Here is a 25,489-nt window from a genome sequence, read left to right as displayed (position 1 = left end):
TGGCAAACCCCAGCCATACCTGCAAGACTCACTAACAAACCATGCGAGAAAGAAAATCCTGTTTCTGCGCCTGTTGGCCCTCATGATCGCGGATTTTAACCCAAAATGGGCACGAACGGACGGTGCTATTGCCTGCCGATTATGCAACTACCGCAGAGAGTCTTGGTTACACCTGCTGTGCAGCTGTACAATGTTGGTCAGCGACCGTCATCGTCTGCTGCGCCCGGCCTTACGGATTTTAGGCCATAGAACATGCAGAGAGGCTTCTCAGAAACTACGACCTGTCTTATTAGCCAGGATCGGTAAGTTCACTCATCAAGTCAAAATGGCACTCGACCTCCATCAAAATGCCACAGATCCCAAGGGATTTCCCGTAAAGTAACTGGAACTACCGGACCCAGAGACTGAATCCGGGTTGGACACGGGTCCCATGAAGCACCCATCGACTGTCAACTGGCCGTGCAGAGTGAATGACCATGCCGAACTTCCACTCTTCCCTTAGACTCCAGAAGGCGTGAAGTCAAGGTTTAAACAAAACCTTTTTTTCTTTTAATAGAACTTTGACTGGACAAAAAGTGGCAAAAACAGTCAGTACTCTGTCCTAATGCTGTACATATGGTTTTACTGGGAGATGGGCGTGCCGGGAGGGGGGGGGATTGTTCTTTGTGTTTTATACTGTAAAGATTTTAAGTAATCGCTCAGTTTATCAATAAAATTTGAAATTTGATCATGCCAGGTGGAATGTGTGCTCTTCAGTGGGACCTGAAGTTCCAGTGGGCGCAGCATCAGGGGAATCGGTCTGATTACGTCCAGATCTCGGAGGGCACTGCACGACTATTGCAGTGGTGGCTCACGAACCAGGATTAGGTCAATAGTAGACCCCTGTCCCTTCCCCATCCAGAACACACAGTGGTGACGGACGCATCCCTTCTGGAATGGGGGAGGCGGAGATCAGAGACCTCTGATCTCCAGGGAGTCTGGAACCCGCATCAACCTTCAGGAGCTTCGGGCGATTCGTCTTGCATTCAAATCATTCCTTCCCTCTGTCCGGGGAAGAGTAGTGCATGTGTTCACGGACAACACCACAGCCATGTGATACTGCAACAAATAGGGCGGGTGGGGTCATGGACTGTCAGGTGGCCCTCCGCCTCTGGACATGGCTGGAACATCAGGGCATATCTCTGGTGGTTCAACACCTGGCAGGTTCACTGAACGCCAGGGCCGACTAACTCAGCCGCAGGTGCATTATGGATCATGAATGGCGTCTTCAGCCGGAGGTGGTGCAAGACCTCTTTCAACAGTGGGAACAGTCTTGGTTAGATCTATTCGCCACCGAAGAGAAGGCGCAATGTAAGCAATTCTGCACGTTGGAATTTCCAAGGCGGCACTTTCTTAGGCGACGCTTTTCGTCGCGATCTGTTGTACGCCTTTCCACCTATACCACTTAATCCCAGAGTGCTGAAGATGATCAGGTGCGACCGGGCCCAAGTCATCCTTGTGGCTCCAGATTGGGCACAAAGAGTCTGGTATCCAGAGCTGCTCAACATGGCCATCAATCCTCCGACCCATCTGCCTCTTCGGGAGAATCTTCTGTCGCAGCAGCAGGGGACTTTACTCCACCTGAACCTGTCCAGCCTCCACCTCCTTGCGTGGACCTTGAGCCGTGGCAGTTCACGTCGTTTGACCTGCCTCCCGAAGTCTGCAATGTTAACTTGGCAGCCAGGCGTCCCTCCACTAAGGTGGTATACGCCTGACGGTGGAACAAATTTGTGGCATGGTGCACGGCAAAGGCTGTGGATCCCCCCTCTGCCCCTCTTTCTCAGGTTCTCTTGTTCCTCCTTTCTTTGGCCCTTTAGGGCTCTACTCCAGGCGCTGTAGAGGGCTATCTTTCGGCCATTTCTGCCTTCCATCGGCTTCCAAATCAGCCTTCTCTTTTCAAGTTCCCGGTTGTCAATCGTTCCTTGAAAGGCATAAATCATCTCTTTCCTCCTATTCCTTTCGTTATGCCTCAGTGGGACTTAAATCTGGTTTTAAATTATTTAATGTGCGCTCCCTTCGAGCCGCTTCATAACTGTCCTTTGAGGCTTTTAACTCTTAAAACTGCATTCCTGGTTGCCATCACATCTGTCAGAAGAGTGAGCGAGCTCCAGGGTCTTTCATCTAAGCCTCCTTTCCTGTCTGTCCATCCGGACAAGGTAGTTCTCAGGACTCGTCCAATCTTCCTGTCCAAGGTTGTCACTGCCTTTCACATCGGGCGGACCATCACTTTGCCCACCTTCTTTCCGCCTCCGCATCCTTCGAAAGAGGAAGAGAGGCTCCTCCGTCTGGAACCAAAACGTGCTGTTTCCTTTTACCTGGATCGCACCAAACAGTTCCGGGTGGATGACCAGCTCTTTGTTGGGTACGTGGGCGCCAAGAAAAGTTGGGCCGTACACAAGCAAACCATCTCCCAATGGGTTGTTTTGTGTATCGAAGCCTGCTATTCTTTGGCAAAGAAGGAGCCTCCAGTGGAGCTGCGCGCCCATTCCACCAGGGCGACAGCAGCAACCACTGCTCTGGGACAAGGCGTTTCTCTGAATGACATCTGTCAGGCAGCTACGTTTTCTTCATTGCACACTTTTACGAAACACTACTGTCTTGACAGCCCAGTCCGGAGGGATGGCTTCTTTGGCCGTTCTGTTCTCCAGGACTTTCTGGTGTGATCTTGGTTCGCAGACCCACCTCTCGGATTGGTATTGCTGGGGTATCTATTCTAAGGGAAGGAATCTATATCGAACGTGTTTTTTTTTTTCAGATGAACAAGTTACTTACCTTCGGTAATGATATATCTGTAAGAAACATTAGTTATAGAGTCCTTACCGCCCCACCCATCCTCCCTGTTCTGCGAACTGATTGGTAGGGTTAAGAATATCCTTTCAGGGCCCTAGTTTTGTGCACCAGTGGTCAGTGTCTTGCATGGCTCTGCGTTTCTGGCGCGGAAAGTCATGTACAGAACTGACAGTGCGCGAGGGCAGCGTTTAAGTAGTTGCGGCGACGTCATCACAGCGACACAACGCCAATGACGAATGCGGAGCCGACCGATGCCACCTTCCGACGCGCAGATGTATTGCTGACGAAAACTTTCCGGATCCATTCTGATGCCTGGGGGTAATTCTAAGGTAAGGAATCTATAACTAACTAATGTTTTAACAGATATATCGTTACCAAAGGTAAGTAACTTGTTTATCTGGACCCAACGACATGGAGCTGAAGATGCGTTTACCGATTCTGACGCAGACGGAACCCCACATACTAGGTCAAAGCCTGAGTCCTATTCTGAAGTGTTAGGCCTCTGGCAGGAATGAGAGGAGTCACTGGACCCTTTACAAAACCAGTATGAACAAGATGTGGACTGGTCTGAGGAATTGGGCGATGCCAGCCGCCTGAACACATCTCTAGATACAGCATGCTTTCTCCTCCTACCGTGGCTATGGAGGAGGGAGCTACATGTGCAATGGTGGTGGGGAGGGCAGATGAGATCCTCGACCTTCGGTTACCCTTGGTGGCAGTCCAGACTAACAACTTGACAGAGGTGCTGCAACCAGGAGCCTCCTCCTCTGAATCCTTACTCTCGTTCAACAAAGCCCTCACTGACGTCGGAGGGCTTGGTGGTCCAAGCCTTCACTTCCCATGGCACGTTCCCTGCCACTCCCCCGAATAGGTAATCCAAGGGGCTGGAGAGCTTGGGGAAGAAAATGTTTTCTACCGCCAGCCTTGCATTTCATTCATTGAATACCGCATGCTTATTGGGCTGCTATTTCCACACACTGGGAAATGGTTGTACAAGTGCTGCAACAAGTCCTGGAGGAGGCCCGGGCCATTCTCTCTAAAGCAGTTACAGACAGGAGAGACACAGCAAAGTTTACCATACATTGTAGCTTGGACACAACCGACATGCTGGGCAGAGCAGTTTCATATACGTGTCACTCAGACGTCACTGCTGACTGAGAACATCTGGCTTTTTAGTGGATGTCAAAGCTTTCCTAACTGACATGCCCGTGGATGGCAACGGACTCAGCAGACTCTGCATTGGAGTGCATTAATAAATCTCAGACTGAGCCAAGTTCTTGGGCCGCTCTGCTGCCCCACATCACCCCCTTTTGCAGCAACGGAATGAGCTTTCAACTGCTTCATCGTTATTCTAGCCATGTCCCAGCCTCTCTTTCTAAGGGCATGGTTCCTTACCAGCCTTGTGGGTCTGGTAGCCAGCTTTTGCTCCAGCCACCACCCCATAGCAGCTCCAGCCTTCAATCCCTACTAGTCTCGCCCTCTTAGATCATAAAAGTCCAGTTGGTGGCAAGATCGGCCATCACCTCCACCACTTGCAGTCCATTACATTGGACATGTGACTTATGCATATCATCAGAAGGGGCTGCTCCCTTGCCTTCGAGACTACTGCTCCCTCCATGCCTCCATCTTACGACTGGCTAACGGAGGATCATCTGCCTGCTCCGGGAGGAAGTCCGGTCTCTGTTGGCCAAAGGAGCCACAGAGAGAGTTCTCATGCCAGAAATAGGCTGTTTTTTCAGTTCCCTCTTCTTTCTTGTGCCAAAAAAGGACAGTGGCATTCGTTTTATGCTAAATCTTCGAGATGTCATCTACTACCTAAAAAAAAAGAAGAAATTCCAGATGCTCACATTGGCGCAGGACTTGTCTGCCCTGGAACCAGAAGACTGAATAGTAGTGTTGGACCTACAAGACGCCTATTTTCACATCCCTGTGTTGCCTTCCTACCCATCTCTGTTACGTGTGGTTTATGGTAGGCCACAAGCATTTTCAGTTCACCAGCTCCCCTTTGGCCTTACCCTTAGCGCCCCGCGGGTGTTCAGCTAGGTGATGGTGGTCGCAGCTTACTTGCGCTGATCAGGAGTGACAGTCTTTCCCTATCTCGATGACTGGCTGCTGAAGGTGGGCTTTCCCCAAGCTGTCATCTCCCTCCATCAACACACACGCAACACAGGTGTGAAGAAAGGTACCACCCTTTCCTTCATCCTCCCTACTGAAACATTAATTCACACCCTTCTCAATATTATACAATGTGAAATCCCTTCATGTTTAAATACTGCCCTCATACACTAGATAGTATCATGCTTCATCATAGGGCGTGTATCAACATCCTGACGCAGACCAACGTACAGAATGGAGAGAATTTTTTGTTTTGTTTTATGTTGTATATATATTTTTTTGGTCCTCATACGCCATTAGATCTTTCCGGTACATTGCTGATTTCCTCTGCTGTCCCCCTTCGTACTGGCACCAGCAGAAAAGTTCTGATCTTAATGGTTTGCACTTTACTCAGAACCTCTCAGATTGGTCTGTTCCACTCTTCTATCTATACGCCCCTGGGACTGACCCGAGTGGTGAAGTATGTCTATGTAGAGGCATAATCATTTAAGACTAAGTTACCCCGAATTTAGTCTAAAGACTATCCAACCAATTTATACATGGTCCCCAGAAGGCAACCTTCTTACTGTTCTCTTTTCTTGTAGCCATGTCCCATTTCATTACGTATTTAATAGCATTTACCCAGTCTAGAAAGGTCGGGGGTACTTTTAATCCAACATTTACAAATTTCTCTTCCGGCCAGTAAAATAAGATAAACGCACAGCTTATTAGAATCCAAAGGTAGACTTTCATACCCATAAAGGAGACCAAAGAAGAATAGAGAGGTGCTCACCTGTATATCGACCCCAAATATTACTTCCATACCTTTTAACACAGGGTCCCAGAACTTCTGAATTATTGGACAACTTACAAACATATGTTCATCATTAGCTTTTTCTTTTCGGCACTTTGAACAGCATGGAGTGACACCCTTTGCAAATGTAGATAGTTTTCAGAAGCGACCAATAGACTCTGTGAAGAGAGAAGAGGTGATTTCTCCTTAAATTGGCAGCTTGAACCGTAACACATAGTAACTCAAAAGATACTTGCCATAATGTTTCCGTATCGACGTCTGGCAAGTACTCTCCCCACAACCGCGCTGGAAGTGTAAAGTCGCCGTCTACCAAATCAGTCAGACGCCAGTTGAGATTTGCCACTTCTTTTTTGTTTTGCGGCCTGGTTCTCAGTGCAGTCTCTAAGTCGTTTGTAAAACCAATCGGTATTCCAGTCTTTTGAGTCCAGCTTTTTATTTGTAGATACTTATGTTTGATGTTTGATGTTTGTGCCATTTTTAGAGCGCGCAAATACCCGTGGGTGTCTCGGCGCTAGGATACCGAACCATTGCTGAGGTGATAAGTTAAGCTGGGAAGAGCCAAGTTTTCAGTTTCTTCCTGAAACTGAGGAGGGTTGGGGCAGTTTTGATGTAGAGGGGCAGTGTGTTCCAGAGTTTGGACGCAGAAGTAATGAAACACCTGTCCCCCTATGTAACCTTCTTTGTCCGAGGGACTCTCAGCATATGTGCCGACGAGGAACGAAGTGTTCTCGGATGGTCAAGCAGGCAGAAAGATGTTCTAAGGAACTGTGGGCCAGTGTCTTTGAGTGCCCTGTAAGTAATACACAGGGCCTTAAACATTATTTGGTTCTTAACCGGAAGCCAATGTAATTGGCGAATGTGCGAAGAGATGGATTTAGATTTGGGAATGTTTAGAAGGACTCTGGCCGCGGCATTCTGATTTAATTGGAGTTGATTTATAACTTTTTTCTGGGCATTCAGTAACAGAGCGTTGCAGTAATCGGTTTTTGAGAAAACCAATGTACTAACCAATGTTTTACCGGCCGATGGTGGGAGATAAGGGAGCAGTTTTTTAATTCTTCTTAGAACATAAAAACATAGAGACCACTGAATTGACGTGGTACTGAAATGTCAGTTTGTCGTCGAATATGACGCCACGGTTACGAACCTTGGTGACAGGTTGAGGTGGGTCTCCTAGCTCTACTGGCCACCAGTGAGAGGACCAGCTAGGGTCCAACCTCCCGAATGTCATCACCTCTGTTTTGTCAGAGTTTAGCTTGAGACAGTTAGATGACATCCAGGAGCTTATGGCCTTCATTCCCATTTGAAAGTTTGCAGCCACTTCTGTTCCATTGTTGTGTACCGAAAGCACAAGTTGGGTATCGTCAGCATAGGTTGTCACGGCGATACCATAAGATTTTATTACTCTCGCTAAGTCCGAAACATAAATGTTAAAAAGTGTCGGACTCGGCGAAGAGCCCTGAGGGACACCACAAGGGAGAGTGAAGGTTTGGGAGGTAAAGTTGGTCATTTTGATAGTTTGATGACGGTCAGCTAGGAAAGATGCCAAAAGATCTTTTGCTTTGTTCTTGACTCCTATAGCTGAGACACGGTCGATCAGAGTGACATGATCGACCGTGTCAAAAGCTGCAGAAAGATCCAATAGTATCAATACCGCAGAACCGCCCTTGTCCAAAGTTGTTCTGATTTCCTCTGCTGCTTTAAGTAACGCGGTTTCTGTTCCGTGGCCACGTCTAAAACCAAATTGTGTCTCATCTAGTAGGTTATTTTCCTCTATGAAATTAGATAATTGCAGGTTCATCACCTTTTTAAAGATCTTGGCTGGAAAGGGAAGACAAGCAATAGGACGGTAACTGACAGGAAGAAGTGGGTCGAGAGTGGTTTTTTTTAGAAGCGGCTTGATAATAGCCTCTTTCCATACTGAGGGATAGACACCGGTTGTGAACATGGGATTACAAATAGATGTTAAGATAGGAGAAATGGTTTCAGAAATGCAGTTGAAAATGGCAGGGGGGCAAGGATCTAGAGGTGATCCTGATTTTGTACTCAGAACAAGTCGATGAACTTGTTCTTCCGTAACAGCTTGAAAGAACGAGAGGGAAGGTATATCGTTATTGCCAGGGGGATTAATTAAGATATCAGGGGGCGCACGGGAAAAAGCTGAAAAAATATTAATAACTTTTTCCTTGAAAAAAGTTGCGAGAGAGTCGCAAAGGGATTGGGTTCCATTGAAGCCCGGGGGAAGGTGGGTTAGAGAGATGCGTGACTACCTGGAATAGTTCTTTGGCTGAGTTTTTAGCTTGGATGATCTGAGATGTGTAGTAAGAAGATTTTTCCCTGGTGATGAGATCTTTATATATCATGAGGGCGCTTTTATATGTAGTTTTTGCTGAATCATTATAGTGACGGCGCCAACGTCTCTCAAGATTTCTGCACTGTTGACGCTGCAGTCGAAGTGATTCTGTGAACCAGGGGGCTGAGGGGGAGAGTCTAGTGTGATGGCCGGTTTTAGGGGGGGCTACGATATGACAGGCCTTGTTAAGGCTGTGCAAAAAGTTATCAGAGGCCAAAGAGGGGTCATGTTCCGTAGTAGTGATGCCATCAAGCAACAAGGCTGAAAGGTGGGCCGGTTCAACATTTTTCCAGTTTCTTGTCGTAATGGGACAATGGGATGAGCGATGTGATGGCAGAGAAGTCAGTTTTAAAGAAAAACAGACTGCTGAATGGTCCGTCCATGAAAGAGGAGTCACGTTTGCCAAGGTTAAGTAAGGATTACTAGTGAATAGCCCGTCAAGAGTATGACCGGCTATGTGGGTAGGCTGGGTAACAATTTGCTGTAGGCCAACAGCAGCTAGATCGTTTATTAGAGTCAAGGTGTCCAGGTCGGAAAATGACTCTAAATGAAAATTGAAATCGCCCAATATGTTGAAATGTGCTGCTCCTGCGGAGAGCTCAATTAAATTATTGATATTTTGAAGAAATTTCGCTCTGGACCCCGGAGGGCGATAGAGTAAAATACCTGAGCATGATTGAGTATCAGAAATAGTAATGGAGAAGGAAGCAGCTTCGCAGGTGCTATCCTCTAGGTCGAGGAATTTAATTTTAAGATGGTTTTTGTATAATATTGCTATTCCTCCACCCTTGCGTTTCTTCCTGTCAAGTTTACAAACGCAATAGTTTTCAGGCATAGCAGCTTTAAAATCTGGGCCTGAAGAATCATCACCCCAAGTTTCAGTGATGAATAAGAGGTCTATGTGATGAGACTCGATAAATTCCAGGATTTCGGTTTTATGTTTAGAAACTGAACGGACGTTTATAAGGGCTCCTAGAATTTTAGGGATGGGGATAGAAGGATGCATAGGGGAGATGCAGCAAGGGCATTTGTAAGGCCCTATATTAAGATCGTTAAAGAATAAGTGGGGTAAGGGGTGCATCACTTCTGTTGAATAGTTCAAATTCCGCAGTTGTTCAGAAGTGTAAGTGAAAAATTTTGTAATAGGGTTCCCATATGACTTACCCATATCAGAGTGGCTGGTCTCAGGCGTGGTCTCGGCGCAGACGAGCTTGCCTTAAGCGCGCCTTCGGCGCGCTTTCGTCGCGCCCGCTGCGCTCTTCCGCTGCGCTTCCAGTGTGAACACATGTTATATGGTAGCAGAGAGAAGGGAAAAGGGGGGTGTGGCCGGCGCGGGTGGGCGTGTCAGCAAAGCCCGGGATGGCGGCAAGACTTGCTCGACACTCGCCTGCAACAGCTTGTAATCAGCTGGGCGGTGGTGTCAATAAATGCGGAGAAGTGCTCCCTATGCAGCGAGTAAGTTTTACAATTTTAAAATACACAGTATTACACAACTTAAAATGCGATTTAGTAAAACTCCCGGCTTTTCGCCTCAGGAGTGGTAAGGTAACATTACATTTGGATAACTGATTGTCTCATATGCTTCATCTCCTCCCAAGATATCAAACATCCTTCTGGAATCAGTTGGGCCCAACAGTTCACGCCAGCAGTCTTTAAAGGTACTGCTAACTAATCTTTAGTCCACTCAGGTGACCCAGGGGAGTCCCATATAGGCGCCATAGCGCTGTAATAACTAATTTTTGACAGTTATCTAATTTTGCTCCAAGTAATTGCTAGGTCTTTTAAAACTTTCAATCTAACTTTCTTGAAGAAACGTGGGTCTCCAAATGTATACAAATACGCATGTTCTGCTTCCTTTAGGTCCAGGAGCATTTCCTTGAACATTTTCCCTATATCTGACAGGTCTGGTTTGTTCATAAGCATTTTCCCTGCCTTCATTTGGAAGACCCAAGCATAAATGAGTAAGTCAGGTGCACATAAGCCTCCCTTGTTCCTTCTTCTTCGAAGTTTCTTCCAAGAAATTCTGGTGCCCTTGGATGCCCATATAAATTAATTAATTTTTGCCTTAATTTTGCTCAAACTTTCCTCATAACCCCTTGGCCGCGGCGGTAAGACCGCCGCGGCGCTGGGGTGGCAGGGGGGGGCCGCACAGCGTTGCCATGCTGGTGACGGAACCACTCCGTCACCAGCACAGCGTGCCCGTGGCTGGTGACTGAGTGGTTCCGTCACCAGCACCCAAGGGGTTAAAGCTAGGGGTATGTTTTGAAATAAGAAAATCCGGTTCAGTAATAACATCATTTTCACCAAATTGACCCTTCCTATTAACGTTAGGAGTAAATATGCCCAGCTTTTTAGGGAGTCTTAGATTTCCTTGTCAATTTTACATAACTTTGTGTTGGGTATATCATTGCTGTCCTGAGTAATTTTTATTCCCAAATATCTTATTTCTCTTTTTAATTTTGATTTGGAGGGGGAAACAATAACATTCAAGCCATGCACTCAGTTTTCGACTGATTTATCTCATATGCTGAGATGTTACCAAATTGGTGAACTAATCTATATACAATTGGAATAGTTCTTTCTAGGTCTGACGTATATACCATGATATCATCGGCATACACTGACATTTTTTTCTCCCAACTGCCAGATCTAAAAGGAAGTATGTCCTCATGTGCCCTAATGCTCTTTGCAAAAGATTCTATGTACAAATTAAAAAGCATTGGAGAGGAGAGGTTCCCATTTATTAATGTACTAACTGTTGGGGCTTTATAAATTGCTGAAATAACTCTGGAAACTTTTTCTCCCAAATAGCATTTCTCTAGTACCTTATTTAGAAAATCCCAATTCATGCGGTCGAATGCTTTTGTAGCGTCCAATGTAATAACAGCTAATGGTCATATATATATATATATATATATATATATATATATATATATATATATATATATATATATATATATTACCTACTGGCGATAGCCAGTAGGTAAATATAGTTAGGATTGTTTTCCATAGGGAAATTGCAACATTCTATTGGGAATAACTTTGGCGCCGGTTAAGGAATCTTCCTGAAATTTTCGTTAACTTTGCCTCACGGCGCTCCGGTCCTTCCCTGAAAGTTTGGGGGGGATTCGTCAAGCGGGGGCCGAGATAAAAGGGGGGTCCCAAAACGTTTTTTCCCCATGTTAATTTCCATAGGGCGGTTGGACTCACTTTTAGCCCGAACGGCTGAATGGTTTTCCACCAAACTTGGCAACATTGTAGGGACTGGTAGCCCGATGTGCCTTTGCTATGTCTCAAGATATGTGCTCCAGTGGTTTTTACGAAAATTAACTTTGAAAAAATATATATTGGGCCACATTGGGCTATATATATGTTAGAGCCCCAATGTAGCCCACTGTAGCCCACTGTAGCCCAAAGATGGCCACCAGAGACAAAAAAAAACAAATGTAGCCCAAATATCAGCCAGATGTAGCCCAACTATAGCCCAATGACAGAATGTCCCAGAGTGTTCTAAAGAACAACTAGAGCGCTAACAGTCTTACTTATGACAAAAGTATGGCACACCTGAAGTCATCTTGATTGGAATAAAGTGTTAACACTTAAAACATTTAATTTGCAAAGGAACAAAATGAGGGGGTTCATTTTGCCATAGAAATTATGATTAGTGCTGAAGAAAGAAAAATTAGGGCACATTTTGAGTGACTTCTCAAATCCTCTTATATTTCATTAAAAAAATTCTGATATGCAGTCTCCCAAGATGGCCACCAGAGACAAAAGAGCCTGTGCTTAAAAACTCTGTTAGCAAAGCAGGCATTTGAGATTTAAAAAACGTTTTAATATATAAAAACGTTATCCGCTAATAGAATTAGCATTTAAAAAACCTTGCGAATTCAATGAAAAAACCAGAGGTTTCAGGCCTTATATAGTTAGGAATTAGCATTTAAAAAACCTTGCGAATTCACTGAAAAAAGACATAGGTTTCAGGCCTTATATAGTTAGGAATTAGCATTTAAAAAACCTTTGAAATTCACTGAAAAAACCATAGGTTTCAGGCCTTATATAGTTAGGAATTAGCATTTAAAAAAACCTTGCAAATTCACTGAAAAAACCCATAGGTTTCAGGCCTTATATAGTTAGGAATTAGCATTTAAAAAGCCTTGCAAATTCACTGAAAAAACCATAGGTTTCAGGCCTTATATAGTTAGGAATTAGCATTTAAAAAACCTTTGAAATTCACTGAAAAAAACCATAGGTTTCAGGAGTTATATAGTTAGGAATTAGCTTTTAAAAAACCTTTGAAATTCACTCAAAAAACTAAGTTTTAGTGGTGTTATAGTTAGCTGGACATTTTACTCATACAAAACCATTGAAATTGCTCCTATATAGTTAGTTGTATATTTCGCACACCCGCAATCCACTGCTGATGTCACATATTAGATCATTCATGACATGGTCAGTGACATCACTTATGACATCTCAAATGACATCACTGATGACATCATCCACGTGACAATCACATACACCTTTTCATACACTATTAAAATTTTTCATCTCTTTGTAAAATACAGAGTATCATATTTAAATCCATTGTCACAGCAATACAAGTATCTAAAAATCCACTCAGTGATTCATAGATGTATACACACATCTAATCACTTACCTATGGATTCACTCATACATGCTGTCAATGAACAATAGAACACTATCAAAAATACTTATACATCTATATCGACATTAAACAACAGCACGCATCCTATTCACATATGAAGTCATCCTACTCACTTATGCAAACAATGGATCATACTTACATATTTACTTAGCAAAACACTTATACAAACACCACTGCTTCTATTCATTTAGATAGTAAGTCATACTTAGTAAATTATAAAATCATAATTACAAGTATACAGTTATCCATACAGTCACTCACACAATCATTGTCTTATGTATACTTATTTATATACAACAACTGACACATACACTGCCTTTTATTTTTCTAGTTTGTTGGACCTGTACCATTGAGAAATATATTTGCTCATCACCACACCCATAAAGATATTCACTCACCCAAACAACTGTTAGAACATGTAGTTTTAACTTCATATATCTACTGAATCAACTATTCACACATCTTTGGACAGTCACACACCCCCCACCAAATCACACACACTTTCACACTCCCATACAAATACTCAGTTAACTAATCAATAACTAATATAGACTTTCACATAGCTAGTAACCAACTGTAGAATCTGTTTACACAACAACTGACAAAGTGATACAGATATTCACGCAGTTTAGTCACTATCCACTATATTTAGTGAGACATTATAAATTGGTCAAGTAAACAGTCCATTACACTGCTACTAAATCCTCCATCCAAATATTTATTTATATATATCCACTTATTCTTCAATGCAAATTGCTATATATATAATGCATATTTAAATAACGAAGCAAACCACATTCACTGGATGATGTCATCAGTGATGTCATTTGAGATGTCATCAGTGATGTCACTGACCATGTCATGAATGATCTAATATGTGACATCATCAGCAGTGGATTGCGGGTGCGCGAAATATAGTTAGTACAACTAACTATATAGGAGCAATTTCAATGGTTTTGTATGAGTAAAATGTCCAGCTAACTATAACACCACTAAAACTTATAGTTTTTTGAGTGAATTTCAAAGGTTTTTTAAAAGCTAATTCCTAACTATATAAGGCCTGAAACCTATGGTTTTTTCAGTGAATATATATACATATACATTATATATAAGGCCTGAAACCTATGGTTTTTTCAGTGAATATATATACATATACATATACATTATATATATATATAATGTATTTGTATATGTTTATATATTCACTGAAAAAACCATAGGTTTCAGGCCTTATATAGTTAGGAATTAGCTTTTAAAAAACCTTTGAAATTCACTCAAAAAACTAAGTTTTAGTGGTGTTATAGTTAGCTGGACATTTTACTCATACAAAACCATTGAAATTGCTCCTATATAGTTAGTTGTACTAACTATATTTCGCGCACCCGCAATCCACTGCTGATGATGTCACATATTAGATCATTCATGACATGGTCAGTGACATCACTGATGACATCTCAAATGACATCACTGATGACATCACTGATGACATCATCCAGTGAATGTGGTTTGCTTCGTTATTTAAATATGCATTATATATATAGCAATTTGCATTGAAGAATAAGTGGATATATATAAATAAATATTTGGATGGAGGATTTAGTAGCAGTGTAATTGACTGTTTACTTGACCAATTTATAATGTCTCACTAAATATAGTGGATAGTGACTAAACTGTGTGAATATCTGTATCACTTTGTCAGTTGTTGTGTAAACTGATTCTACAGTTGGTTACTAGCTATGTGAAAGTCTATATTAGTTATTGATTAGTTAACTGAGTATTTGTATGGGAGTGTGAAAGTGTGTGTGATTTGGTGGGGGGGGTGTGACTGTCCAAAGATGTGTGAATAGTTGATTCAGTAGATATATGAAGTTAAAACTACATGTTCTAACAGTTGTTTGGGTGAGTGAATATCTTTATGGGTGTGGTGATGAGCAAATATATTTCTCAATGGTACAGGTCCAACAAACTAGAAAAATAAAAGGCAGTGTATGTGTCAGTTGTATATAAATAAGTATACATAAGACACAATGATTGTGTGAGTGACTGTATGGATAACTGTATACTTGTAATAATGATTTTATAATTCACTAAGTATGACTTACTATCTAAATGAATAGAAGAAGTGGTGTTTGTATAAGTGTTTTGCTAAGTAAATATGTAAGTATGATCCATTGTTTGCATAAGTGAGTAGGATGACTTCATATGTAAGTAGGATGCGTGCTGTTGTTTAATGTCGATATAGATGTATAAGTATTTTTGATAGTGTTCTATTGTTCATTGACAGCATGTATGAGTGAATCCATAGGTAAGTGATTAGATGTGTGTATACATCTATGAATCACTGAGTGGATTTTTAGATACTTGTATTGCTGTGACAATGGATTTAAATATGATACTCTGTATTTTACAAAGAGATGAAACATTTTAATAGTGTATGAAAAGGTGTATGTGATTGTCATGTGGATGATGTCATCAGTGATGTCATCAGTGATGTCATTTGAGATGTCATCAGTGATGTCACTGACCATGTCATGAATGATCTAATATGTGACATCAGCAGTGGATTGCGGGTGCGCGAAATATAGTTAGTACAACTAACTATATAGGAGCAATTTCAATGGTTTTGTATGAGTAAAATGTCCAGCTAACTATAACACCACTAAAACTTAGTTTTTTGAGTGAATTTCAAAAGTTTTTTAAAAGCTAATTCCTAACTATATAACTCCTGAAACCTATGGTTTTTTTCAGTGAATTTCAAAGGTTTTTTAAATGCTAATTCCTAACTATATAAGGCCTGAAACCTATGGTTTTTTCAGTGAATTTGCAAGGTTTTTTAAATGCTAATTCCTAACTATATAAGGCCTGAAACCTATGTTTTTTTCAGTGAATTTCAAAGGTTTTTTAAATGCTAATTCCTAACTATATAAGGCCTGAAACCTATGTCTTTTTTCAGTGAATTTGCAAGGTTTTTTAAATGCTAATTCTATTAGCGGATAACGTTTTTATATATTAAAACGTTTTTTAAATCTCAAATGCCTGCTTTGCTAACAGAGTTTTTAAGCACAGGCTCTTTTGTCTCTGGTGGCCATCTTGGGAGACTGCATATCAGAATTTTTTTAATGAAATATAAGAGGATTTGAGAAGTCACTCAAAATGTGCCCTAATTTTTCTTTCTTCAGCACTAATCATAATTTCTATGGCAAAATGAACCCCCTCATTTTGTTCCTTTGCAAATTAAATGTTTTAAGTGTTAACACTTTATTCCAATCAAGATGACTTCAGGTGTGCCATACTTTTGTCATAAGTAAGACTGTTAGCGCTCTAGTTGTTCTTTAGAACACTCTGGGACATTCTGTCATTGGGCTATAGTTGGGCTACATCTGGCTGATATTTGGGCTACATTTGTTTTTGTTTGTCTCTGGTGGCCATCTTTGGGCTACATTGGGCTACAGCGGGCTACATTGGGCTACATTTGGGCTCTAACATATATATAGCCCAATGTAGCCCAATATATATTTTTTCAAAGTTAATTTTCGTAAAAACCACTGGAGCACATATCTTGAGACATAGCAAAGGCACATCGGGCTACCAGTCCCTACAATTTTGCCAAGTTTGGTGGAAAACCATTCAGCCGTTCGGGCTAAAAGTGAGTCCAACCGCCCTATGGAAATTAACATGGGGGAAAACAAGTTTTTGGACCCCCTTTTTATCTCGGCCCCCGCTTGACGAATTCCCCGCAAACTTTAAGGGAAGGACCGGAGCGCCGCGAGGCAAAGTTAAGGAAAATTTCAGGAAGGTTCCTCAACCGGCGCCAAAGTTATTCCCAATAGAATGTTGCGATTTCCCTATGGAAAACAATCCTAACTATATATACCTACTGGCTATCGCCAGTAGGTAATATATATATATATATATATATATATATATATATATATATATATATTGCAAGAACAATAGTGCTGACCCGATTGTAAAATAAGTCTTGCATCCCTCTTCCTCTCACAAAACCCTTTTGATCCTGGTGTATCAGACCATTCATAATGCCATTCAATCTCTCTGCCAAGACCGTGACCAAGATTTTATAATCAAGGTTTAGCAGAGAGAGCGGTCTATATGGGTCGCGTTGTTTTGGGGACTTCAGAGGTTTTATTATCAAGGCCACTGTTGCCTCACCCCAAGAGGGGGGGCATAGACCCACCTTCCTCTAAGATATGAGAGAACAATGTATCAATTACAGGGATCAAAGGTAACGCCGGTAGGCTATCTGGCCCTGGGGCTTTGCCTTTCTTACCTGAGTCTATTGCTTTCCTAATCTCATACTGAGATATAGATTTGTTAAAGTTACCAGAGGAATCATCACTAATTCTTTTTACAGGATACCGCTGTAACCATGCTTCTATTGTGCCTTCATGTGGGTTAAATTCTTCCCTATAGACTGATTCGAAATGTGTCTGGAAAACCTCTTCAATATCTGCAGGATTTTGACACATTTTCCCGGTAGAGTAACATATCACCTCCTTTATATTGCTTCTAACTAAGTCCTGTTTAGTTTTCCAGGCAATAAGCTTTCCTGATCCTTTCTCATATTCAAAATGTGCCATCTTGCTCACCTTGCACCTCTTTTGTAGCCTGGCATCGCTGCCAAATCCCTTTTGAGATATGATAGTCTTTCAGTGATGTTTTGTTCGGTATCATCTTGTGCCATGGAATGATTTTCTAGTTCTTGAATTCTGTTCTCTATATCCATTATCTCAATTTTATATCTCTTCTGTCTTGCAATTTGAATAGAGGTTATTCATCCCCTTAAGTAGGCTTTATATGAATCCCACACTATTTCTATAGAGGTGCTTTCTAAATTGGTTGAGAAGTAAGCCTCGGTTTCTGCCACTAATCTATCAATAATGTCTTCCTCTGTCAGAATCGCACGATCTAGGGTCCATCTTGCCTTAGTTGGGGCATTTGGAAGCGTCAACGTTAACGTTACAGCCTCATGGTCCGATAGGTGTCCTCCTAAGTGTTTAATTTCTGATACCCCTGACCTCAATGTTTCGCTAATTAAAAAAAAAAAGTCTAAGCTAGACTTGTGACCATGTTTTTTGTTATGAAACGTATAGCTTCTTTTCCCTCCCTCTCTTTCTCTCAATATATCCGTCCACCCCAGTTGCTTTATTATATTTCTCAGTAAAGATCTCATTTTATAATTCTGTGGAGTTCTACTCTTTAGAGACCTATCCTGCTCAGGATCCAAGACTAGATTGAAGTCTCCTGCCAGTATTAGGAGGGTCTCGAAATAGCAGTAACTCAGCACATACATTTTTTAGTGGCTTCGGGTCATCTAGGTTAGGACCGTAATAACCAACAATCGTAAATTTGTGAGAGAAGAACTTCACATTTGCTATGGCCCATCTACCCATCTTATCCACTTTAGCCCAATCTACTGAAATACCTGGGTGTTTCTTTATAACTATTGCTACCCCTTTGTAATTGTTTGCTTTGTAGTGCAAATGACCTCCTTAATCCAGCTTTTACGTTTGCATAAACTCCTCATCTCAGCCTCTTCTAGATGCGTTTCCTGTAAAATTAAACTTTGCTCAGGACTGTCCTTTATATATTGAAATATCCTCTCCATCCTTTGTTTTACCCTCAACCCATTTAGATTCATTGTCAACACCTTAAACATTTTGAGGGGTCAATTACAATCTGTGCCATATCTCATAAAGATTGGAGGAGCAGCTTTTTGTAATTTTATATGGCGAATTGGATTCTTTTTTCTTAAATTATTTTTTGCCTATGCTCCCCACCCAGTGACCCCCATGTTTCCCCACCCTCCCACCCTTGTGCTCCCCATGAGAACCCCCATTGTTTCACACATGGCCCTCCCCTGTCGTTTGAGGCTACCCTCTCCCGGGTCGGCTCATACTTTATTGCTATTCAGGAGAAAAAATACTACTAACTTAAATTTTTGGAAGAGACCAAATCCAACTAAAAAGAAACCATTGCTAAACTGACTCATTTTTCCCGCACGGATGGCCAAGCATTCACTGTTTCACTTCCGGATGACTGACATGTTCTCTCATTCACTTGACATGTGTGATGTCATATGCAGCATGTGCGCCTGGCACTGTGTGCGTGCCAACATCTATGTGCCGAAATCCTCAACATAAAGATCAAAACTACCAACAGACCGAAATACATTCAGAAACTTTGAAGCAGCCTCCCATCAAAGGAACCTTCCAGACTCAAGAGCATACGTCAGGCTAGAGCCGCTCCACTCACTGGAGCCGTCCACTCCTGGCACTACTGGTGACTTCACTCTGCCAGAAAATCTCAGTGCAGGGGAAAAAATGGAAAATAGGACACATGCTGTGTAACAGCCAAGTAAAGGGGCCAATAGCCATGGGAGGTTACAAATGAAGACATGGCTGTACTAAGGAGGGACTAACAAGCCTATTTAGGAATCAGAAAACAGCATGTACGAAGGACAAAGAAACCAGCTATTGAAAAATATGGGCGGGGGAGTGGGTGTGGCTTCTCTCCCGTACTGAACTACAACAGATCTTCACCAGAGCAGCGCTGGCTAAGGCTCGACCTAAAAACGGCCGCAATCTCTCTGACCAGGTCCCCTTTCTTACGAGTAATCAAAGGACCCCAACTCAGTGTGTCGTCAAAGACTACTCCCAGATAAGAAAATACTTTTTCTTGGGTTTTGACGAGGTTCCGATCTTAAAGGTAGACTGCTTAGCTCTGGGAGATCCCACTTGCATAACAAAAGATTTGGTATGATTAAACATCAGGTCCTAGTTCTCCATAAAATGAACAAAAGAGTTCAACAGGAGTTGTAAACTCTTAGCTGTCCTCGCCATGAGGCCAGTATCTTCTGCATATATGAGGACCGTCAGGCTACGCTTACCCACCTGAGGGCAATCAGCTTTTGCATCTAAAAGGACCTTCTCCGGGGAGTTGATGTATAGATTAAAGAGAAAGTGGGCCAGTATACACCATTGGTGCACCACTCTCTTGATTTCAAACTTGCGGGTCACTTTGTGATCTTTTGAATAACGAACAGCGCTTGAATCTCTGTGAAGGTCCCTTAGAAACAAAACAATATCTCTGTAAATGCCAATATAGGACATCAACTGCCAAAGCTTCAGTCTATTTACACAATCGAATACTGAGGACAGGTCCATAAAGGATAGGTGGATAGATCCGTTGCAAGCCACAGTGTACCTATTCAAAACCATATACAGGTTTAAACATTGTTCCACTGTGGAACGACCTGGGTGGAAACTATATTGAACCTTGGCTAAAATGTTGTTTTCATCTGCCCAGGATAAAAGTGTAGCCAGCACCAGGCGACCCACCACCTTCACCCAAGAAACCAAAAGAGTAATGGGCCTGTAGCAAAGAGTGCTTTCCCGATCCCCCTTTTTAAAGGCTGGGACAATGGTCGATAAGGCCCAGGACTCTGGGCGGCTGGCCTGGACTGATGCATTAATGACAGCTGTAAGTACAGGTGCCCAGGTTTCCACACACGCAATGTAGTGGTCTGGGGGAAATCCCATTGGGACCAAATCTAGCTCTGCTTTGCCTTCCACCCTTTCCTGCTCTTCTGTTAACAAAGTGTCAGACTGAAAGATACCCTCAAAATGGTTTACCCAATCATCCTCTGGGATATGGGCCTCCAGTAAGTTGCTTCTGTCTCCTGCTAAAAAGGGTTTGTTAATAATGTCCCAGAACTTTGAACTATTGCTCAAGGTGCTGGCCTCCATTAGATCTAACCAGGCCTCCCCCTTCAAGGCAGACTTTCGTTTTACTAGGGCAGCCTTGTAGGCTATACTGAGGCTTTTAACAGCCACCTGGACTTGAGGTGTCACTGCCAAGGCCTGTTTCAGTTTCCTAGATGCCTGAGAACACTCAGTCAAACCACCTCGGTCCCAGGCACGTAAAGCGCCCACCCGGGGCCTGTAATAAATGCATTTATAATATCTGATGCAGTGGCCTCACTATCTAGATGGGTGGCAAACTCTCCGTGACGCTGGGTTAAAAGGGACTCATGAAGCTGCTCTGGGACGATTTGCCCACACTTTAGTCTCCTCCCCCTTCCACCACTTTTAAAGTAACTCCCAACCCCTCCTTAATATGCTTGTTTACTCGAGACCATCCTGTTGAGACACAAATGGTATTGTGGTTGCTGTATACACATGCCTTCACTGAGAATTCTGAAATCAAGAATTAAAAAGGTGTTGAAACAAACATAAAATCAATAATAGTGTTGAGCCCTCTCCCGATGAAAGTGAGAATAATATTGTTTTTTCCTAGAGGCAGCTTGTTCATGGCAGATATTAGATCAAATATGCAAGATAGTATTAAGAGCGGTGTGCTGAGGTGTATGTTTCATATGCAGGCCAGCTTGTCACACGCAGCCCATGGCGTTCACCCCTCCATGCCTGATGTCTCCACACATGTGGATATTAAAAACACCTGTTTATGGTAACTCTGCCCTCTCAGGGTGATATTCCGGAGTATGGACCCCAACTGTGTTGTTACATTCTTCCAAATGGGCGACTCCCGCATTGTAAAAATTTAAGAGCAGCAGCCTACTCTTTCAGCTGGATATTAGCATCACATGTAGAGTGGAGGAGGCGTGGAGCAATGTGGCAGAGCTACCTCGTACTGCTACTGAGACAAAAGTACCAAGCCCCCACCCCTGGCTCGTACTAGCCTAGAGAGGATAGCTGACATAAAGAAGGTTTTGTTGCCTTCCAGATGGTAACTATTCTCTACGGCCCATGTTTTCTGGAGGCAAATCATATCCAAGCGTTTAAAAAGGAGTAACTATTCAGGGTCCTCTATCTTACTCACTCCAGAAGAGAAACTTACACCCTTCACACTCATTGAGTCCCTGGTCCTAGGGCCGCGCCTTCCCTTGAAGTATAGGTGCATCAGGGTCCTGGGAACCAACACACCATCAATCACAACCTTCCAGTGAACTCAGGGGAGCAAACCTGTTTACTAAGCTTACTCCTGTGGTCGCTTTTCATATTAAGAAAGCCTTTCAATGGTGTCATTGAAATGTTTCCCATGCTCACCCTGATAGGAGGCTTTTCTCTTCTTCGGAACACAATGTGATGTATCCTTCTTTAGGCCCTGTACGTGAATGATGGTCTGCTTAGTGGCTGTAATATCAGAAATAGTTGCAATGGAACTAGTTTCGCAAAGTTCTACCTGCCAACAAGCCATATATGATACTTTACAGCGATTAGGTTGTTTTTCATACTCAAACATATTTCCTCCTGAAAGTGATCTCTGATTGCAAGTCATTTAGGCATTTTGGTTACAGATCCACCGCCATGGAAAACATTTCACTACAAACTTTGAATATAATCTGTTCTGCTGCATTATTTTGGTAAGACTCAAGACACAAGGTGTTTAAAGCTGCTCCTTTTTCCTTATGCCAAACCAGATGCATTTACTTCTGTCTCTAAATAGATAGTATACTGATTTGGTTTGATGATAACATGCTTGCATTACGTTTTAGAGTACACTATGACAATGGAAATCCATCATGATCAGCTCTTATGTATCATGCTCAGCCAATGTACTGCTTCTGCTATGACACAGATTGAGCTGGAAAGCTGATGAGTTCTGTACATAGTTTAGTGAGGGGTACAATATAAGCCATGTAACTTGGCATTCTGCAGAGTGTTTCTTGCATGGAATTAGTGGATTAAATGAAGCAAAGATAATTATTACCAAAGACATATCTTTGAAAAGGTATCTGAAATGTGTCATGCTGCTACTTCGAGGTTAGTTCATTCTTTATTGTATTACTTTTAGTCCTACAAATGCATTATTTGGTATGTCTGGCCAGTCTATAATAAAATGTTAATTTACATAACTGCTTCTCTCCCCTCTCCCTTGTTGAAGTACTCCTTTTACTCTGTTTTCTTACAATGTTCTAAAGGTCGTATGATGAAAAGCTAAAGTTTCTGGATGTAGGTATACATCTTTCTCACAGGTGGCTTCATTATGGAGGACATCAACCCAGACATTCTTATTTGAGAGAAAAAATGAGGGACAGGGGCTGGCCTCTGATGGTGTTAATATGCCCTTAAAGGGGAACCATCATATTACCTGTGAAGCCTCTCCTTTAAACTTTTGTTACATTTTTAATTAAAAAAAATGTATTACCCTATTATGATTAATGTACATCATTGGCGGAGAGCTACAATTAAAAATAGTAAACATGTTGGTCTTTGTTGTATTTCTGCTGTATAACGTTTTCCTTTTTGCTTTAACTCTTCTGTTGGGCAGTATCATGAGCATGCTGCATATTTAGTGGACAGTCTTTGGGATAGTACAGCTCCAATTTTGAAGGACTGGGAGGGACTAACAGACCTGCTGCTTGAAGAAACCTCTGAAGAAGATGGTGAGTATAGACCAGCAAAAGTGTTACATTTTTGGTGGTGTTAAAACCAATTTTACAGGCTACAAAACTGTACGCTTCAAAGGCACGGAATCTCTGCAACTCTCAAACTTATGCCCCTATGGTGTGATCATGGTTATCAATCAATCAATCATAGCATTTGTATAGCGCGCATCTGAAAGAGACACGTTAGTATTAGATTCCTTACCTTAGAATATCCCCAGGCGTCAGACTGGATCCGGAAAATTTTGCGTAGCAGTACCCTTGCGCGTCGGTAGGCGTCGTCTGCGGCTCCGCGTCCGTCGTCGGCATCGTGGGCGCCGTGATGACGTCGTCGGAGTACTTAGACGCCGCCTCCGCGTGCTGCCGTCAGTTCTTCTTTTTTCCGCGCCAGCAAGCGCAGATCTGCAAAAAGCAGTAACCCTAGTCATTTTTGACTAACTTTTTTGATCCTTTTTTGATCCTGTTTCGAGTCTTTACGACTCCGATCGGTGCCTTAGGGATGCCCGGGTTCAAGCCTTGTGGTGATTGCGACCGGCTGATGTCGGTCACGGATCCTCACCGCGTCTGCTTGTCGTGTCTGGGCGTCGACCACGACAACAAGGCCTGCTCCGACTGTCGGGCCCTCTCTTCGAAAGCCAGGCGGGAGCGGTCCCGTAGGCGCCTCGAACTCAGACAGTCGGTCCCGCGCCGTGAGAGGTCCCGTTCCCACGGGAGGTCGAGGGACAGGTCGCGGGCCCGGAGCCACCACAGCTCCGAGGGTAGGCCTCACTCCTCCGGGTCGAAGTCGTCGTCAGGTAAGAGGCACAAGAAGTCCAAGCGGCGTCATCGCTCCTCGGACTCCCCCCGACGCTCGCACGATGCGGCCGGGGGTTCGGGTGACACCGCCCACGCGGCTCCTTCGGGGCCGCGGGCGCCGCGTCCGGCTCCATATCCTCCGGTCCCTGGGCTGAACGCGACGCCGGAGGAGATCGAGCGCTTCCTCATGGCCATGAGGAACCTCTCTCCTCCGACGGGTTCCGCGGCGCCTCCGGGCCCAGCGGACCCGTCTGGGAGTCCTAGCGGATCGGCGCCTCCGGCCCCGATGCCGTCGGGTGTTTCGGTCACGGCGCCGCAGCTCCCTGTTATCCCGAGGGGTCCAGTTGTTCCGACGCCGCCGGCGCCTTCGGGCCCGGCGCCGCAGGACGCTGCTGGCCCCCCTTCGGGATCTGGTTCGTCGCCGGTGGATCTTACGACCTCCCCGGCGTCGGACCCTCAGGTGTCCCCTCCGGCGCCGGCTCAGGCCCCGGTCCTATCCCCATTCCTGTTCAGCCGTCGGGACGGCCCCGCTGGGCGCCGCTCCAGACGTCCTTTGGTGATTTTCACTTTTACGAACAGGCCCCAATAATTGAAGACCCTGAATCTCAGGAGATGGGTGAGGAGGAGGACTGGGAGGGGTCTGAGGACCCTCTGCCCAGGGAGTGTCAGTCTCATGAGGACTGGTCAGGAGACCTTGGGGATGCCAGTGGCCTGGACACCTCTCCAGACACTGGCTTTGTCTCCCCTCCTACCGTGGCTTCGGAGGAGGGGGCAACTTATAGTGTGGTGCTGATGAGGGCTGCCAAGGCCTTGGGCCTTGAGCTCCCCGTCGCGGCCGTGAGGACTAATCTCCTCACTGAGGTCCTTAAACCGCAGTCAAGCTCGGCTGAGCCTCTGCTGCCCTTTAATGAGGCCTTGACTGACGTTCTTTTGGGCACTTGGTCCAAGCCCGCTACGGGTTTGCCCGTAGATAGGAACGTGGCCAGACGCCACCGCCCAGCCCCGGGCGACCCATGTTTCCTGTCCACCCACCCCACCCCTGAGAGCCTGGTCATCCAGGCCTCCAATTCCCAAACCGCATTCCCGTCGGCCCCGCCGGATCGGGAATCCAAGAGGTATGACCAGTATGGGAAGAAGATCTTCTCATCCCTGAGCCTCGGCCTGCGGTCTTCCAACACCGCCTGCCTCTTGGGACGGTACACCAACTCAGTGTGGGATAAGGTCGCGGAAGGGCTGCCAGAGGGTCCGTTGGAGGTACGGGCCAAACTCGGCCAAGCCCTTGTGGAAGGCCGGGATGCAGCGAAATATTCGATTAGGTGTGGGCTGGATACCACCGACTCGCTAGGCAGAGCGATGGCAACGACGGTGGCGGTCAGACGCCACGCCTGGCTGAGGTACGCCAACTTCTCGGCAGATGTCCAGAACACTTATGGACATGCCGTTCGATGGCCGTCGCCTCTTTGGCGACAAGGCAGACCACGCGCTTGAGCGTTTTAAGGACTCCAG

At 44.0% G+C, this 25,489-nt stretch overlaps 1 protein-coding gene across 2 annotated transcripts in view; it reads left to right on the top strand.

Annotated features, from left to right (window-relative positions):
• STAG3 (STAG3 cohesin complex component) overlaps positions 1-25,489 on the top strand; it is a 1,426,160-nt gene that overhangs the window by 788,821 nt on the left and 611,850 nt on the right. For both annotated transcript variants that reach the window (XM_078669437.1, XM_078669436.1), the window contains exon 15: positions 23,074-23,188. In XM_078669437.1, coding sequence (XP_078525563.1) covers positions 23,074-23,188 — 115 coding nt within the window. The remainder of the gene's footprint in view (positions 1-23,073; positions 23,189-25,489) is intronic.

This window comes from Lissotriton helveticus, chromosome 12 (assembly GCF_964261635.1).
Source record: "Lissotriton helveticus chromosome 12, aLisHel1.1, whole genome shotgun sequence".
NCBI classification, from domain to species: domain Eukaryota; kingdom Metazoa; phylum Chordata; class Amphibia; order Caudata; family Salamandridae; genus Lissotriton; species Lissotriton helveticus.
This window is presented reverse-complemented; position numbering and strand designations above follow the sequence as displayed.